Source organism: Acanthopagrus latus, chromosome 3 (assembly GCF_904848185.1).
Source record: "Acanthopagrus latus isolate v.2019 chromosome 3, fAcaLat1.1, whole genome shotgun sequence".
Taxonomy (NCBI): domain Eukaryota; kingdom Metazoa; phylum Chordata; class Actinopteri; order Spariformes; family Sparidae; genus Acanthopagrus; species Acanthopagrus latus.
Window position 1 is genome coordinate 8,510,788 of NC_051041.1, and position 17,810 is coordinate 8,528,597.

The following is a 17,810-nucleotide window of genomic DNA, read 5'->3' on the forward strand; positions in this document are numbered from 1 at the left end:
AAATCCCTTTATGATCAGGCCTTCATGTGAGACGACGCTCATTGTGCGACAAGTTTAGATTATTTCTGGTTTCGGGAGCTTCTCGAGCTCTCTCACTCGCTCCGTGTGTGTGTGTGTGTGTGTGTGTGTGTGTGTGTGTGTGTGTGTGTGTGTGTGTGTGTGTGTGTGTGTGTGTGTGTGTGTGTGTGTGGACCATAGTATTTTATATTCTGTAAACATCATTTATTGTCATTTAGATGTTTTAAACATGTTACCTCGCATGATTGATTCCCTTCATTTGTATTTTTATTCTTATCACTGTTTATTTCCACCCTCTGTCCTCCGGGTGCAGCCACACTGACGCGTCTAACTCCTGCCAGAACCCGAATCTCACCGTGACTTTTCAGTTTGGCACCACTGAGACACGGCAGGCTCACCTCTTTTATTTTTTATTCTATTATTATTTTTTTTTAATCCCATTTCTAAAATTTCAAATGCAAGCACAAACGCCAGTGACAGCTCCCCTCTTCGTCTTGCTCTCGTCCCCCACCAGGCAGCGTCAGTGTGTTTAAATATTCCACATGTGAGATGAACGGTTTCCTATTTTCATTGGAACACTGACTGATTTTGTTCATTGCTAATTTTCCCTGATATCCAATAAGCTGCTTTTAAAAGCTTTAAAGTCATTGATGAGGCATGTTTTAACATTTGCTCGTCGGGTTAGTGAACATTTCAGAACAATTAGGTTTTTATTTTTTTAAAAACTAAGAAACTAAGAACTAAGAAAAAGGGGGGGGGTAAGTATTTTATTTATTCATTTATTTTTTTACGTTTCTGGAGCGTTAACCCCAAACAGAAACTGATTTGTAGCACAACCTGAGAGGGGATAGAAGGGGGAGAAATGCTCGTCTGGAATAAAAAAGTTCACGATTTATTTCCTTCCTGAGACAAATAAAATGAGAATTAAAGAAAAAATAAAAGCGTGACTTATACAAATTCAGTTAAAGGCCTTCCTCTTCGGCCCGATGGGATTTTTTTCCCCTTTTCTTCCCAGAGCCAAGACTGAAAACCTGGAAGAGGAAGAGGCGGCGGAGGCCAATTATAGGAAACAAGGTGCACATGGGATTTTTTTTTTCTCTCCCCAACGTGTTGGGAGTGTTGCAGGAGGAAGAAGAAGAAGAAGAAGAAGAGGAGGAGGAAGGTCTCGGTGTTTGCTGCTGTTTATCGAGGATAAACACTCTTGTTGAAGGTACCTTTTCCTTTCTTTTCTTTACTTTCTGTTTATCCTGAAAGTTTTTTTTTAAAGAGGAGATCGTGCGCGGTGCGGGACGCGCTGGGGGGCCTGTGAGGTGCGACTGCTTTTGGAGCCGTTTCGTGATTTTCTTTTTATCAAATACGCGTTGTTTTCAGGAGGAAATACAAAAAAATATATATATCCTCTCACACCTTCCACAAAATAAAGATTATTTCCACTTGTAATTTATTGGGGGAAAATGTAGGGTTTTTTTTCTCGTGGCGCGCTAAAGAGCTGAAAACCTGTAAACATAAAACTTAAGGACGATCGTGATATACAGTCCCTCTTGATATCATCTCTACCAGACGCGTTCTAATTGAATTAGAGTAGTGCGACCATTGGCTGTGGAGAGAGGGCTGCTGCCCCCGCGCGCCTCTCCAAAAAAAAAAAAAAAAAAGAAAGAAAGAAAAAAGCTCCTCCCCTCGTCGCTTACAATCACTTGGGTGTGTGGAGAAGTACATCTTATAAGAGCGGCGCGACGTCTCATGTCCAGCCCATAATCTGATCTGAAAATCCGTAGGTGAGGAGCAGGTTGAAAACCTCCTTCCAATCAGTCGTAAGGGAGGGAGGCGTGCAGAGACAGAACCAAGCAGGGCGCCGGTGCTCGTGTCGCCTCCTCGGCTGAGATCCTGACACCACCACCACCACCCCCACTTTTCTGGACTCATCCTTTTGAAAAAAAAAAAAAGAAAGGGGAAAAAAAACCCACCTCTTTTTCTTATTTATTGCAAGACCTAAAACAATGCAGCTAGAGAACATCCTTCCCAGCGCCAGCATCAATTTACCCAAGACCTTTTTCAACCTTTCCTCGTCGGACAGTGCCAACAACAGCCCGAGGCCGTCGTCGCAGCTCGAGTACCAAGAAGTCGACCGGACGGAATCCGAGGCGAGCAGCGCTCCGAAGAAATATCTGAGCGGGGTGGGCAGCGGGATGCTGGGCGAGGGAGAGGGGGACACTTTCACTAAAGCCGGGCCCGATGGGAGGAAAGGCTCCCCGGTGCTCGGCGAGGACGAGCTGACGAGCGGTCGGCGTTACAACATAGACGAACTTGGCTCTGACAGATACTTCATCTCGTCGTCCCAGGCGAGTTCCGACATGGCAAGTGCCTGTTCCCTCTTTCCTTACGCAGGACAGACCGGGTCGGTGTACACCGGGTCCAGCGGCTCCAGGTACCCGGCTTCCCTTCATTACGGATCCGTCCTGCCTCCAACGGGCTTCTCCTCCTCGTCCGTGTGCACCGGCCGGAGCCAGTTTAGCAGCGGAGGGTACCAGTTCAGCCAGGGCCCGGGCTGTTTGTACCCGTCTTATCCCGGTACGGGGACGAGTATCGGCTCCATGTCTCTGCCGGGGTCCGCCGCCGGAGCCAGAGCGCAGGTCTATCTGTGCAACCGGCCTCTGTGGCTGAAATTCCACCGGCACCAGACCGAGATGATCATCACCAAACAGGGCAGGTAAGGAGCAGAGCAGCCGAAGGCTCCGGAGGCCTGACGATTTAAACACCATAGTCATGTGAAGGAAATTTGAAATTCGTTATTTTTCAATTCGGCCTGTTCAGTCTTTGTTTATTTTAAGATGCCGGTCATTTTTAACCACCTTTTTACGCACGGGCAAAATTTTACGCACACGGTCCAAATTCCACCTGTGCGTAATTTTTTAGAAGTTCCAGCGCTTTGAAATTGCAATTTTTCGTTTCTGGTAAATTATACACGCACATTAACACAACAGGCTAAACTCGACACTGATGAAATTACATGGATTTTCTAATTTGACTGTGTGCAACGCGTCGTGCAAATGATGATAATTAAAAAATGCAACACGTGAAGACATCCAGCTTTCTCTCCGAGCTTTCGCCTGTATTTTTTTTTTTTTTCTGAGCGCAGCTGTTTAAATTATTCCTGTTTTCGCTTTTTTCCCCCCTCCAGACGGATGTTCCCATTCCTCAGTTTCAACATCACTGGACTCAACCTCACGGCCCATTACAACGTCTTTGTGGAAGTTGTTTTGGCTGACCCGAATCACTGGCGCTTTCAGGGAGGAAAGTGGGTCACATGTGGGAAAGCGGACAATAATATGCAAGGTGAGTTGAGGAATGATTCCCCACTCGTTCAGCTCTGGTAAATTTGTCTTTTTGTGTGTGTTTTGTTTTTTTGTTGTTTTTTAAATGCTTGGGAAAGACATCGAAAAATAAATTCACAGGACGCGTTTTAAAAATGAAGCAACAGTGTCGTGGCAGCTTGAGGATATGAGATCAAACCTGGGCGATAAGAGGAAGATTGTTTTGGACAATTAAAAAAAAAAAAGGTTTTAATTCAATTTCTTTTGCAAATATTGGTTTGACAGGTTGCGAATTTGAGTGTTTAATGCAATAATTTAGGCTCTGATTTGCAGTTTAATTTGAGGTGTCAAATCATCTCGGTGACCAGCTGAAGTGTGAAACTGCTGGTTAAATGCGCCTTTTTAAATTTGACTGCACTGTAAAAAAAAAAGGGTTTGAATGATTCTTCATTAGAGACAATTCTGTGAATTAAAGAGTATTTTTTCAGTTTTTCTTTTAAAACAAAACTTAAGAATTTTCTGTGGCTTTTTTTTTAATTCCTCAAGTCTCTCAACTGATGATCATCAAAACAATCTGAAATGGAGTGAATGTGTTTTTCCCCTCAAAAGATGAAACATTATTTAAATAAAAGCTCAGATGTATCATCAGCCATTGATTTAAGATATGATTGTATTATATGCATGTTTGGACAACAGTTTGCAGGAAAGCTCTTTTTTTTTTCTCTTTATCACATGACTTAGTACATCATTATTATTTTTTCTTAGGTAACAAAATGTACGTTCATCCTGAATCTCCCAACACCGGCGCTCACTGGATGAGGCAAGAAATCTCTTTTGGCAAGCTGAAGCTGACCAACAATAAAGGGGCCAACAACAACAACACACAGGTTCGATATAGATTTCTGACACGCTTGAAATCCCCCGTTTACCAGTTTTGTCAATATTGTTCCCTGGAAATAAATATTTAGCTCCCACAAGCATGATTGCCAACTTTGTTATATTTGATAACAATCACCAATTTATGTTTTAATGGAGAATACAAATGTAGCCACGCAACCTCCCTGTTTTGAAATCTGCAGCGCTGCACTCACCACACGTTCCTCCTTTTTTTTTTTTTTTTCTGCAGATGATCGTCTTGCAGTCACTTCACAAATACCAACCGCGACTTCACATCGTGGAGGTGACAGAAGACGGCGTGGAGGACATGAGCAACGAGGCCAGAACCCAAACCTTCACCTTCCCAGAGAACCAGTTTATAGCCGTCACTGCCTACCAGAACACAGACGTAAGCGTTGGGAGATGGGTCCTGATTTGATTTTAGAATTTATCAAGACGCAACAAATTCTGTCTGGAATTATAGAAATGGCATTCTTTGTTATTGCCCTTGAGTCAGTTGTTTGCCGTCAGATGCATTTTGTTTACGCAGGACTTCCTTTTTTCTGTTTCAGATCACACAGCTGAAGATAGACCACAACCCTTTTGCAAAAGGCTTCCGGGACAATTATGACTCGTACGTTTCTTGCACATCAAGCAGTGTGGTCGATCTGTTCTTCTTGTGGAACACTATTTGATTTTTTTTTTTTTTTTTTTTTTCATGCAGCTAATTTTTATTTTTATTTTTTCTTTTGTGTGTTCTCAGGATGTACACAGCTCCAGAGAGCGACAGGTTGACTCCGTCCCCGACAGACTCCCCTCGCTCCACCCAGATCGTGCCCGGGGCCCGCTATGCCATGCAGCCTTTCTTCCAGGACCAGTTCGTCAACAACCTGCCTCAGAACCGCTTCTACACCAGCGAGCGGGCTGTTCCTCAAACCAACAGCCTCCTCTCTCCGCAGAGCGAGGACGCCAGCGCCGCTGCCTCCGCCCAGCGCTGGTTTGTCCCCCCAGTCCAGCAGCCGGGCTCCAACAAGCTGGATCTGTCGTATGAGAATGACTATTCCACCAGCAGCCTGCTGTCCTACGGCATCAAGCCCCTGTCCCTGCAGACGTCCCACGCCCTCAGCTACTACCCGGACTCGGCCTTTGCCTCCATGGCCGCAGGATGGGGCACCAGAAGCTCTTATCAGCGCAAGATGACTACGGGCCTGCCCTGGTCCCCTCGTCCAAGCCCCCCAGCCTTCCCAGAGGACCAGCTGGGGGTTACTAAAGACAAGCTGCCCGAGGAGAGCGCACCCCCAGCCTCGACCTGGATCGAGACCTCCCACTCACTGAAATCGGTGGACTCTACCGATTCTGGTGTGTACTCCGTGGTGTGCAAGAGACGCAGAATGTCTCCTGGGGGCTCAAGCACAGAGAACTCCCCAACCATCAAGTGTGAGGACTTGACCACGGAGGAGTACAACAAGGACAACCCAAAAGGCATGGGTTATTATGCATTCTACACAAGCCCCTAAGACTGTATTTATTGAAACTAAATATAATTCTTTTGTTAATTATTGAGTGCTCTCCATTCCCTGTTAATGTCTTTTTTCTCTTTTCTCTAAAGGTGCCAAAGCTTAGTGTTCTTCCCCCCAAGCAAGCTGCACAAGGTTATTTTCCCAGGCCAGCCCCTCTCACATACCTGAGCAGAAACATGCATAGTGTTTGTTGTTTTTGAGAAAAATAAAAGAAAACAAAAGCATGTCCCTTTTTAATTCATTTATTTTTACAACTTTTTTTTAAAAAGAAAAAAACAAATGTGATTTTTTTTTTTTTCCCCCTCCCTGCGTATTTAAGTCATTTTCGTTGTACAGTATTCGTGCACTTTAGAAATGTGATGTATCTTGTACAAATTGTCTTCATGGAGGTGTTATTAAATGGATAATAAAAACAGCTTTTCACAAAGCATCGTCCAAATGTCTTTCTCGGTATGTTTTGTTCATGTATGTCGGCCGCGTGATAATGAGGCAGGCCAAGATGGTTTGCTTTATTGAACAGAATTGTGAACAAGCGTTTTTAAAACATACAGTAGCTTTGGCAGAAGCTGAAATAATGTGATGTGAGGCATTGTTCAGTCGTGTACGAATAGGAAGGGGTGCATTTCTTGTCATGCTTGCATATGTGAAGGCTTATTGTAGAGGCCCCCCGTGTGCTTGATGCCAACAAGTTGGAAAAAAAATGCAACAAATGGTATAAAACATTTGTCTACCCTACCTCGGAATGATACAACATGTTGTAAAGGGGTGGGAGGTGGTAAAATACAACCAATATTATTTATTTGAGCAGTACTTCACAAAATTATGTATTTTTTGTGGACTTAGAATCAACATTTATCTAGAAAGCAATGTAAGACTATAACCAAGCGTGGAAATCACTCCCACCAAGACGACTTCACAGTTCGATCAGCTCCTGTTTCTTTGAATCTCGTTGTCCTTCTCCGCCAATAAAACACAATATTGTCTTTTAACAGATTTTTGGTCATATGCAAATACCCATAATCAGGTATCACAAATACAAATAATCATAAGCATGCTAAGTGGTAACAGTAAAATGATCGGGGCATGGACGTGTGAAAACCAGTTTTGTTTTTAAGGCCGCAATCAGTCAGCAGACACGGTATTTATATCGTGTGGCTGAAGTGTCAGTTGATGCAGGATAGAAGAGGGGAGCACTTAATAGAGACAGAGAGTATCAAAGGCTTATATATGACATGTAAGTGTTTATATCTGTTTCATAAACCTCCCTTGAGCTGATCATATCAGGATAGTGAGGCTCAGCTTGTTTATTTAGCAAGTGGGTTAAACATGCATTGTCCTCGTCCATTTTGGTTTGCTCTCATATCAAATTATCAAATCAAAAACAACATTTTCACTTCATTCATTCCACGCGTCCCGAAATAGACAGCCGATATTCTCAGAAGCCGTGGCCTTTTTTTTTTTCTTCTTTACACAAAAAAGCTGAGCAATCCTTTTCAAGTCACTGATGGGTGTCACGAGGCAACAGCACGGCTAACAATTCAATTGAGCGAAGTGCGATTTCAGTATAAGCTTTAGATGTCTTACGTGATGCGATTCAAAACATGGACCCAATTAGGCGAAATAAAAGCACACAAAAGAACATAGTCCTACTATTCCTTCTGTTGTTGCCATGGTGTTTTCACACATTTTATCATTTACCTAAGTAATGCAACTGCATGCGAGGCATGTGTACTTAGAAAAATATGAAAACAGGCGAAATGAAAAGTGGCCCATCAACCATCCAACGAAGGGCAATGTACAGCTCAACACCTCTATTTATACTGTATGTCTTTGGCCCCTCCAAAAGCGGATTAGTGGAGATAAAATCCATGAAAAGAGAAGTCATAATATTCGCGCACATACTTGGCTCGTGTTCTCAGCACCTGTTTTTCCTCAGTGAAAATACTTCAAATCCTCCCCCATAAGGACCCCAATTTGAATTGATTTACATACTCGAATTCTAATTAATTCTGTTGTCAGACTCCTTGACAAAGTGAGGAGTCTGACTAACTCCAATTAACACCTCCTAACAAGGTAGAGTGCATGATTGCCCTGGCCTCTCAGGAAAGCTGTAAGAAAAAGGCTCATGGGGGGTTCGAGTCTGGAGAATAAAAAATGTTTGCACTTGTGCGTGTCAGCAAATTGTATTTCCGAACATCTGAGGATGTGTTTTTTTTCTTCTCCTTTTCACGTCGTCTTGACCTCTGCTCGCATCGGTGAATATGAGGTGGGGGAACTGCAGACGAGATTATGACTGGACAGCCACGGCAAGTGCCGGAAGTGGAGGAGAGAGCTGCGGAGAGGTGATAGCTCGCTGATACACTGACAATCGCAGAGAAAGACAATGAGAGTTTTTGCACGCTGAATAACTAACTTGCATTTCTGCAACCTTTTTTTGTCTCTCGGTCAGGAGACTCGAAATAACTTTCTTGGGTCCTCTTTGGTGCTAATTTGCAGGGACATTTCGCGGTGCCTGTTTCACTTTTTTTTTTTTTTGTGAGAAATAAGGGGAGTTTAACTTCCAACAATCACGTAATTTCTGGAGCTCCAGCAGACACACAACCAAGCAGCAAGCACATACACGCGCTTCAAGTGAGGAACTACTGGAATCATCCTGTTTAAATACCTTGTTGTCAAAGGCATGTTGGCATCCATACATGGCACTGCAGTTGAAATCTTTTGCCATCCTCCCACTGCTGGAAATCTCCTTAGGATGAAGTAGCGAACACAGTGACAGCAAGACTTACAAACTCTGCCACAAAGGCCTCCTGTCTAGCATTTAAAACTACTAAATATCCTCCTCTGCAGCTCTGTAAAACATCCGCCACATCATTTATTCGAGCTCCAGACAACTCCGAAATCCTCGCAAAACAAGTCGATAGATTGTGTCTTTCTCAACCATTCATGCAAGAAGTGCAGTAATCAATAGACACCTCGGCAGCATGCTTCTGAAAATTCAGACCATGTTGACTTAGAGGAGATATGCGCATTGGGATAAGACCTGAAGAAGTCACTGCCACAGTCTCCTCAGCTGACTGAGTTTGGCTGTCAGCAACACAAAAATCAGCCAGTGGTTTGTTGGATTTATAGCGCATCAGTGAAACTTAAGTTCTTGTGCCCATGTCGCGTGTCTGTGCCCTTCCCTCAGGCCGTTCCATCGGTGGCCATGTTGAGATCTCATGTAAGAAAGGCCAAGGAGGCTACGGAGACATTGTACCCAAGGAGGGCTGACATCTAAACACAGATGAAGGCCCCAGGCCGTTTCCTCACCTTCAGTCGCACACTATTACTGCTCTCACTGACTAAATGCAGCCACAGGCAGACATGTGTGTCTGGGTCAAGATTCTTTAGACGCCCCCTTTTTTCCAAAGTAACCTACAGCCGACGAGCAAGACGGAGACGGTGGCGATTATGTTCCCTCTTCACACTCCATTTCCCCCTCTGATGTGTTGATAAATGTCACCTCCGCTAAATGGTCATCAAGCCAGTTAGCATTACTGCAGAGCTCTCCTCGGGGACGGTTCGAGTCTCATGCGGTCACTCTGCTTTCTCGTGATGCATTCACTCATGATCTGGTCAATCACTTTTATTTTGGAGGAGAGGATGTCTGATATTTACATCTTCAGCGGAATGCCACGAGAGTCAGATCCGGCCTTTGTGATTGCATGTCTTTATAGATGATGGACACAGTTTTTCTCAGGGGATTGCATGCACGCTCCCACACAGAAGCAAGGAACCAGGTCTATATTATATTGCACCACCCTTGGGGATACCTATGATACACAATAATACATGATAATAATAATGGCATGATGAGCATATGTTCCTTGTTTCATTAAGTGGAGGTCATAGGCGTTGACGGCGCTAATGATGCTGACGAGGCCTCTCCTCTGAGCTCACCCCAGGTGTCTATGGGCAAGACAAAGTGCTTTATTTAGGCTCACTTCCTCCTTTGGACGTGGTTAATCAGCAGTTAAAGGAGGGGTGGGCTGACTACAGTACGGGTGTAATGCTCACAGGTCTGTTGGAGTGAGACCCTGGTGTGAGATGAGTCTCAAGTTAGCGGGGCCACAACTGTTTGGAGAAGGGCGTTGAGTGTTGGCAGAGAGCATGGAGGTGAGAGGAACTGGAGGGGCCGTGTGTCGGTGCCCTCAGACGGCGTGTGCAGCGCGCGGTGCAGGCAGGGCCCTGACTCACTGGTGCATGGATAATGTCGGAGAGAGTATCCCGCGGCTAAGCTGCACTTAACAGCACATTGATTTCAAACCCCTGTGTTCCCTCTGGAGGGCAGTGGGACGCACCTCAACAGGCCGGACCCCCCACCCCACCTCCACCGCTTCTTTCCCCCTTCCCACCTTCTCCCTCTGACCACCACCATCATTTACCATCTCCACAACCCACCCCTCCTGCGATCCACCCATCCCTGAGTCGATTCGGTTACACCATGCTGGTCACTGGCCTCTACTCCCCCCCTCACACTCCCCCAGAGTCTCCCAACGGAGTCGAACAGGATTCGGGGGCACTAAGGCTCCCACAAGACCCCGCTCTTGAGAGCAATGTTTTGGGTAGGGCAATGCAGAGGCAGCCGCGTGGAACAGATCTGTGGTCAAAATCAATGCATTGGCACTTTGGTGGAGCGCTCCAACAGATTTGGGAATTTCACATTCTCTTCTTTCTCTCCTGGCACCATCAGAGGGCCTCACCACCGGAGGAAAAAACAACAGCCACCAAACCTTCTGGGAAACGGGGACTCTTAATTTCTACAGCTTCTGGGACAAAACATGACACAGTCAATAATCATTCATTTAGTGGACGGCGTCCAACATGTTACACTCTCCAATGTGTCACTTCTTGCTGCTCAAGCTAAACGACAAAAAAAATATCTGCTTAAAGGACAAGTTCCACTAAAAGTGAAGATTCAGTCGTGATCTAGTCACCATCAAATTTGTGTGAAGTTTCACAAAACATTTCTGAGGCTTTACAGCAAAATAGCACTGCAGGATTTTCCTCAACAATGGAAGTAGATGGGGACTTGTTTTAAAACATAAATACCACCCAAAAAACAAAACAAAAAATAACACAGTAATATTCCATACCACTTGTACGGCGTAATTTATGTCTCCTGAAACTCTGAGATCTCAAACAAAAAATAGACATTATTTAACTCCTTGATGCGTGGTCGAGCTTGTGCACCCGATTCAAACAGCCCTGACATTAATAGCACAGGGGCTACAGTGAAGATGTTGCCTTATAAATGGGTATAAATAACGTCTTGTGAGATCTCAGGGTTTCTGTAGACTTGATTTACGCGGATGAGCTGCATGGAGCCATTACATTTTCAAACAAGTCCCCACCCACTGCCGTTGTTCAGGAGAATACTGCAAAGCCATTTTGCTGTGAAGATCTTGAAAATGTTTTGTGGCATCTCTTCTCTCTGAGGCTTTGACGGAGAAAACTTTCTTTCTCATCGCCGCCACACCTTTCAGTCGGCATCTCTCTATATGAGTCCCAGCACAGGTGGATGCCAGTGTGGTGCTTCTTCCACTTGTCTAACTTCTGACTCATCTCCCAGCTGCATTATGCAGATGCATGTTTCAGGAGCAGTACACAGCACTCTTCATTGTGCGCTAATGGGCTCTCAGCATCTTTAAGACTCGGGGTACAATTAAGAGGTGATAGTTTGATCTCCCACCTCGCAGTTCTATTTCTGAGCTGCCGTGTGATTATGCCGGCGGTTGATGGGCGGGTGAGGAAGGGCTCTATTTAGAGGAAGACACAGATGAACTCTTCTGAAAGAACAGACTACTTTTGCTCTTTGCATATGACTCTATTCTAACTGTATTCCACTGCATTTATATCTATGATATGACAGCAAAATGAATTTTAAAATAAGGCAAAATGAATAAGTACTTTATTTGGAAAACTGATGGTGTTGACTGTAACAAACAATCAGCAGAGGTTACCTTTCTATTTTTCAGTCTTCTGGAGTCTGATCTGGTGGAAAGGTTGTCGTAGACTTACTTCCTGTCCTAGATCGTTAAAGATAATTTGAAAGGCTGACTTGTATCTGCATCATCAATCTTTTTTTTTTTTTTTAATATGTGGCTTTTGGCCACTGTACGTGATTTTCATGGCAAAATTTCAGAAAATATCATGGTTTTACAATATACAGTATTACATGTATTAGTATCATAAATATTATCATTTTAAATGACACTTAAAGGAGTGAGAACAAATGGATTTTTCTTTTTGCTGAAGAAACAGAAATTATAATTTCACAAAACATCATGTCCTGACTGATGTGAAACTTGAAATAAGCTTGAAATACGTATGTTTTTTTAATAAGGCTATTACAGTAGAATACAATACTATAGATGAGTACTATAGCAAATGTTCATGGAATCGTAACTGTCAGTTTATACAGTATACCTTGAAACTGATAAATTGCTGCAACCCTAGTGTTGCAGCTATTTCAGGCGATTTTAAACAGTTGTACAGCCTGAGTGATCATAAATAAAAGAGAACTGAAAGTATTACCTCTAAATATGTTCATATCTGGCAGCCAACTGCTTTCTTACATGACTCGAGAGAAATGGTTGATACAGCATTGCCATCTGCTGGTGATTCCGAGTTATTACATTGTTGCTGTATCAGATCTTAATACTGTATATGGCAGCAAAGAGGGTGCAGGAAGTTATGTAGGATTTAATTTCAATTATGTGTAATTACTTTGCATGACTTCATACATTATATTTGTATGTAATCAATTAAAGGTTAAACGTCTTCAAACCGTATTCTATTGATTGCCTTTAGCCATTTCTTTCAACTTCTTGAAGACTAGATTTACCTTCAAGGCCTAAACAGTCTTTTTTTTTTTTTTTTTACCACATACATTTTACTATATACATTGTTGTTGGCTACATTAAATACTTTTTCGTTAGTGAGAATACAGGCAATATTTTATTGCCATATTGATATGTCATGTCATGTCATGGTCCGAACCGCTTATCCCTTTCCATGGGGTTGCGGGGTGTTGCTGCTGGAGCCAATCCCAGCTTTGTCTCAGGGCGAGGGCAGGGTGCTCCCTGGACAAGTCGCCAGCTCATCGCAGGGCCCTCACTAGTGAGCAATGTGGGGTTCAGTGTCTCGCTCAAGGACACTTCGACATGCAGCTCAGCCCTGCCCGGAGCTGGGATTTGAACCAGTGACCTTCCGATCACTAGTCGACCTGCTTCAGGTCGACTAGGTCGACTAGTCGACCTAGTCGACCTGCTTCAGGTCTGACAACAACCAGTTGAAAGCTATCTAACACTAGTCGACCTGAAGCAACCTTTCAACTGGTTGTTGTCAGTTTCAGAGTAGATTCATGGTCATTGTATTTGTAAGCTATTATTGTTGTGGCTACTTTATTTTACATTTCCATCACTGCCTCTAAGGTACTTCAAAGATAAAAGGAAAATGTGTGATATAATAGCAAATAACAATCCTGGGTCTGATGTTTCACATAATTCAGGGAGTAAAAATCCAACCTTATTGAGCACATGCATCAATTTTGTCACCCTGTACAGTTTGATATGATATACAACTTGTGGATCTGTACTTATTTGTCTGACTTACTTTTGACATGAATGACGCAGACTCGTCACAGTAAGGTTAAAGGGGCACTATGTAGTAACATATACACAAACATTTACACAGTAAAACAGCATGAAATTGTGTTGTCGTTTAAGATCAGTATGTTTGTTCAGTCATGAAAATGAAGAGTTTATTTATTTAGTTACTTTAGGCATAAAATAAATCAGTCAGTGCAATGTCTTCCCCAAAACTACGTGGTGCTCCTTTAAAGAGGTTTTAGAAGCATCATAACAAAAAAAAAAAGCCCGCTTGAGACTTTGAGGCGACAAGTGAATAGAGCCCACCCTTATCATTTCGTTCTTAAATATGATTGGCTGAGACCGCCAGGCATTGAAATCGAATTGGCAATCAATCACTGTCAGTCATTTTGGAGGCGTGTCCTTAGTGAGTCGTTCGCGGAAAGCACAGTCACAGTCCCCGGCAGTTCAAGTGTCAACCAGCCCGGTCTCCTCCGCACATCAACCGGTACCAAAAAAAAAAAAAAAAAAAGCTAGCGGTGTGCAGTAGACTGCCGGCAGGTGAAATGGACGAACCTTCGGAACAAATGAGGCCCCTCTTGAGAGCAGTGAGTACCCGCCCGACTCAGTTAACCGTTGGCCCAGTGTTCTCTCTGCCTGGCTCTTTGTCCATGTTTGCCCCCCGTTCGCCAAGGCAGCCGCGGGAGTACGGGGGGGATGCTTGGGAGTCAGATTCAGAGAGGCACCATCCAGCCCCGGCTATTGTTAGCCGGCTTCTACTTCTGACACGTGGCACGGGCACAAGTTGTGTTCGTATGTCTCGGTAAAGTCGGCGAAAGCGTGCGTTCAAATATAAATGCCAGGGGAAAACATGTTTCCGTGCTCCTATTTGTACTTTTTCGGTTCATACCCATTTGTTTTCGGATAGTAAAGCTAACGTTAACATACTTGCTAGCCGGCACGAGTCTGTTCAGTGACGTTATTAACGTTATTAGCCATATACTAACGTTCAGTCTTGAAAGCAAACGGGGCACCTTTTAATTAGTGTGTCCGGACTGAAACATGTACATAACTTGCGTTACACATGACCGGCCTTTGTTTTTTTGACACTAATGTTAGTGTATAATGCCTGTAATTAATGTACGTTGCATAGCTTTGTGCCAGCTCAACATAACTTTCCCCTTCACGTTCAACAGGTCTACTAATAATGTGTCCTAGCTAATCTTTAGATAGGATCTGCTGGTACATATAGCAGAAAAAAAGGCTCACTTTGAAATTGAAAGGCACCTAAAATAGATCAGCTTTCTTGTGTGACATTTCCAACTCAGGAAGTGCTGCTAATTTTACTGTGAACGCTTTTGGGAGGAAAGCGAGATGGGAAAATAAACTGGAAGTGCATCTTAGCTGTGATGTTTTAGCAGAGTTGTGGTGAGAGTAACGGTAGTAAGTTAAGAGTCCCACATCCTGTGTGTCGGGTGTAACTTTACAGTTACAGATGGGACGTGAGCATCAAACACACTGCGGCGTTGACAAACCCAAATAAGAAACTGGTTGCATTGCTGAGTTTGAAATGCACCCTGACTGTCTGACATCAATGCTGGTGTAAAGGTTGATCACTACTATGTTTGCGTGTGCGTGTGTGAACACGTATGCATCAGAGGAAACTTGACCCCATGGCTCCCTGATGAGAAAGAGTCGCTTGATAGCTGTGCACTTCTTCCTCAGTCATTGAGGTCAATGAAATTCAGCTACTTAATGCCTAATGATGTGTAAATGAACTGTTTACCCTTACAGATCCACATCCCAGACAACATACCACTGTTAAAGTTCTGAGTCTGACGCCCAGCCAGTGTATGCATGTTTAATAAGCGTAAGCCTGGTTTCGACAAGGAGCCCTTGTTATTTTCAGGCTTGTTGTTTTCTGGTTACTGTCGTTGTGGGCCTTTTAAAAATGTCACAATCAGAGTGAAACATGGCTGTCATTGCCATAATGGTTTTGAACATTGGGAGAATCATCGAGAAAAGTTACAAACAAGACTAAACTTACCTGTAAAATTAGATACTCGACATTTCGGGCAGTTAAATCTATCAGTAAGTAAAAAACAGAAATCTTATCAAACATAGCTTTGATAGAATTTGTTGGGTTAAAATGTATGGATTTGATGAGTGACTTTACTCATGAATGTGACAACAGCTTCTTCTTCTTCTTCTTCTTCTTCTTCTTCTTCTTCTTCTTCTTCTTCTCTGTATTTATTGACAATTGCAAACCTAGTTTTGAGGAGCATGCTGACAGAGTTTGCAAATGCTGTGCTTGTAAAGTCAATTAAAGTACAGAACTTCATACTATTGGCTCAATTTATAGGCCAGTATTTCACATTTACACACATTTTTTCGCAGCGATCCCTCAAATGTGGTCAAACACGCAACAACGCATGTAACAGAGGCAGGATATTTAACAGTTAACAAAATTCATTGTTCAAAATTGCATCAGTTCTCTGAAAACGATGACTGTGTTTGTGGCATTTTTCTAAAGCAACTTAGAGGGTTGAGTTTTTAGAATTATTGGACAGTGATGTGTTATATTTTCTGTCATTGACATCTTGAGGCTGTCAATCAACTATACTGACATGGATCTACAGTGTGAGCTTCATTGAATTTTACCTCAGGTGTTAGCCGGCTTGCAAGGGGAAAAGGGATTTACACGTCCTGCTGTTCCACTACTGAAAAGGGGTTTTAGATCAGCCAGTATAGGCTCTGTGTCATGGACTATTATTGGCTCAGCACTTACATCCAGGGTTAGTGAGTGTTTTTACAAAGCTCAGTCACTGTATGGCATTGCTTTGAATGGGTAATTACACAGAATGGACTCTTTGCTAGTCTGGTGATGCTGTGTTATGTTCAGCTGTGCTATTACAATAATGGGATACCAATAATCAATCCCTACAGCACCAAGCTATAGGCCAATTGGCATACACAACAAAGAGCCTGTTTGTTTTTATATGTGCCCAATCTACGTTCTGTGTGAGTACCTTCCCAGAGTAGGATGCGATTACACTGTACAGTAGGCTACAGGCTTTCCTGGGGCAGGGATTAGTTACATACACAACATAAAAAAGAAATTGACATGGTTTTGTTTACCATGCACTTTTAAGTTAAGAAACATTTTGCTTGACTGCGAGAAGGCAACATCTTTAAAAATCTTTCTGTCTTCTGCCTCAGATTCACACATTTGAAGGGATTTACACTTTGGAGCTACTATATTGAGATACAGTCTTCCACTAGAAGTAAACAACTTGCCTTTTATTTATTGCACACCCACAGTATCTATGTAGGTAGGGGTGTTTGTCATCCATTTACTTTAGCCACCCACATTTTCCCAACTAGTCAGAGGATTCAAAGCAGAAACATCTGATCACAAGCCTACTTTCACTTATCTCTATATTGCTGCTGGGAGATCTTTCATTTGAGCCCTATTTACTGTATCTAAAATACTTACATTTGCTTGTGTCTGTGCGTAGAGAACAATAAATGGAATGTCATTTTATGAATGTAAAAGACAGAAAAACAGATCAGAGGGCTCAAGATTACACTAATCTAAATAGCATTATACTGCTGTCTACCATGTGTACAGAGAGGATTTGAAAGCTCATCCAATTACAAGAAAACTTAGAAAAACCATCAAGCCAATCACGATGCTAATTGTGGTCTGAGTCTTGATAGTTGCTTATAGTGGGTGCTTCTGTCAGGTGGGGATATAAACTAAGATGGATAATGGATCTAAGACATGCAGAAGTTAATCTTTGTCCCCAAGCCTCTTTCTTGTGTGTAAACACTGAGAAGTGCACATGCAAGGTGCTGCCAGAAAAATCAAGGCTCCTGCTTGCCCTGTATGTTTACGTGGACTTTGATAATTATCAATGAATATTCTGATGTGATTTTGCTTTACCCGGCTGACAGAGCGAGAAAGAGGAGGAACGAGAGGGAGTGAGGGAGAGAAAGTACAAGTGAAAGCAAGAGTGCACAAGAAAGAAACTGGTCCTCACCTGTTGTGTGTATTATTTTCATGTGACATATTCTACAGATACAGACAATAAAACTAGTAAAATGCTGGTATGATGTGAACATAACTGTCTACAAGTAATTTTCAGGTCGATCTTTTTCTGAAAACCGCACACGTGTCGCGGTAGAAATAGGTGAGATTCCGAATCTCTAGATCATGCAATGCAGCATCCTCGCATGACAGGTGCCTGAGAAGTGTGTCTCATGCATCCAGTATGAACGGTCTAACCTGTTAACATGGACGCTAAAATTAAAAGCAAGAGATAGCGCCATGCAGCAGCTTTTATTATTTTTTTTCTAGTATGATACATCAAAAATGTTCCAACAATATTTTGGCTTTTATAGAGCATTTTGTCTAGTAATTCATAATCTGCCAAATTGTAATGTGTCATAAC

At 43.0% G+C, this 17,810-nt stretch overlaps 2 protein-coding genes across 14 annotated transcripts in view; both read left to right on the forward strand.

Moving 5' to 3' along the window:
- Nucleotides 1-1,051: 1,051 nt before the first annotated feature.
- Nucleotides 1,052-6,160, forward strand: eomesa (eomesodermin homolog a). 5 transcript variants are annotated; one of them, XM_037093790.1, is made up of 7 exons: nucleotides 1,052-1,228; nucleotides 2,404-2,725; nucleotides 3,197-3,351; nucleotides 4,095-4,216; nucleotides 4,456-4,614; nucleotides 4,778-4,839; nucleotides 4,969-6,160. In XM_037093790.1, the coding sequence occupies exons 1-7, from the start codon at nucleotides 1,099-1,101 to the stop codon at nucleotides 5,720-5,722; spliced, it is 1,704 nt and encodes a 567-aa protein (XP_036949685.1). In that variant the 5' UTR covers nucleotides 1,052-1,098; the 3' UTR covers nucleotides 5,723-6,160. The 5 variants fall into 5 exon arrangements, with proteins under 5 accessions (XP_036949685.1, XP_036949684.1, XP_036949682.1 ...); XM_037093789.1 differs by having other exon boundaries at nucleotides 1,088-1,228; nucleotides 2,093-2,725; XM_037093787.1 differs by having other exon boundaries at nucleotides 1,108-1,228; nucleotides 1,794-2,725.
- A 7,606-nt stretch (nucleotides 6,161-13,766) lies between these two features.
- Nucleotides 13,767-17,810, forward strand: part of LOC119016578 (sodium bicarbonate cotransporter 3-like) — a 42,848-nt gene continuing 38,804 nt past the window's right edge. For 6 of the 9 annotated variants that reach the window (XM_037092505.1, XM_037092511.1, XM_037092507.1 and 3 more), the window contains exon 1: nucleotides 13,767-13,964. In XM_037092505.1, the coding sequence (XP_036948400.1) occupies nucleotides 13,923-13,964 (42 nt within the window). In that variant the 5' untranslated portion in view covers nucleotides 13,767-13,922. The remainder of the gene's footprint in view (nucleotides 13,965-17,810) is intronic. The other 3 variants (XM_037092513.1, XM_037092514.1, XM_037092515.1) reach the window with 1 other exon arrangement.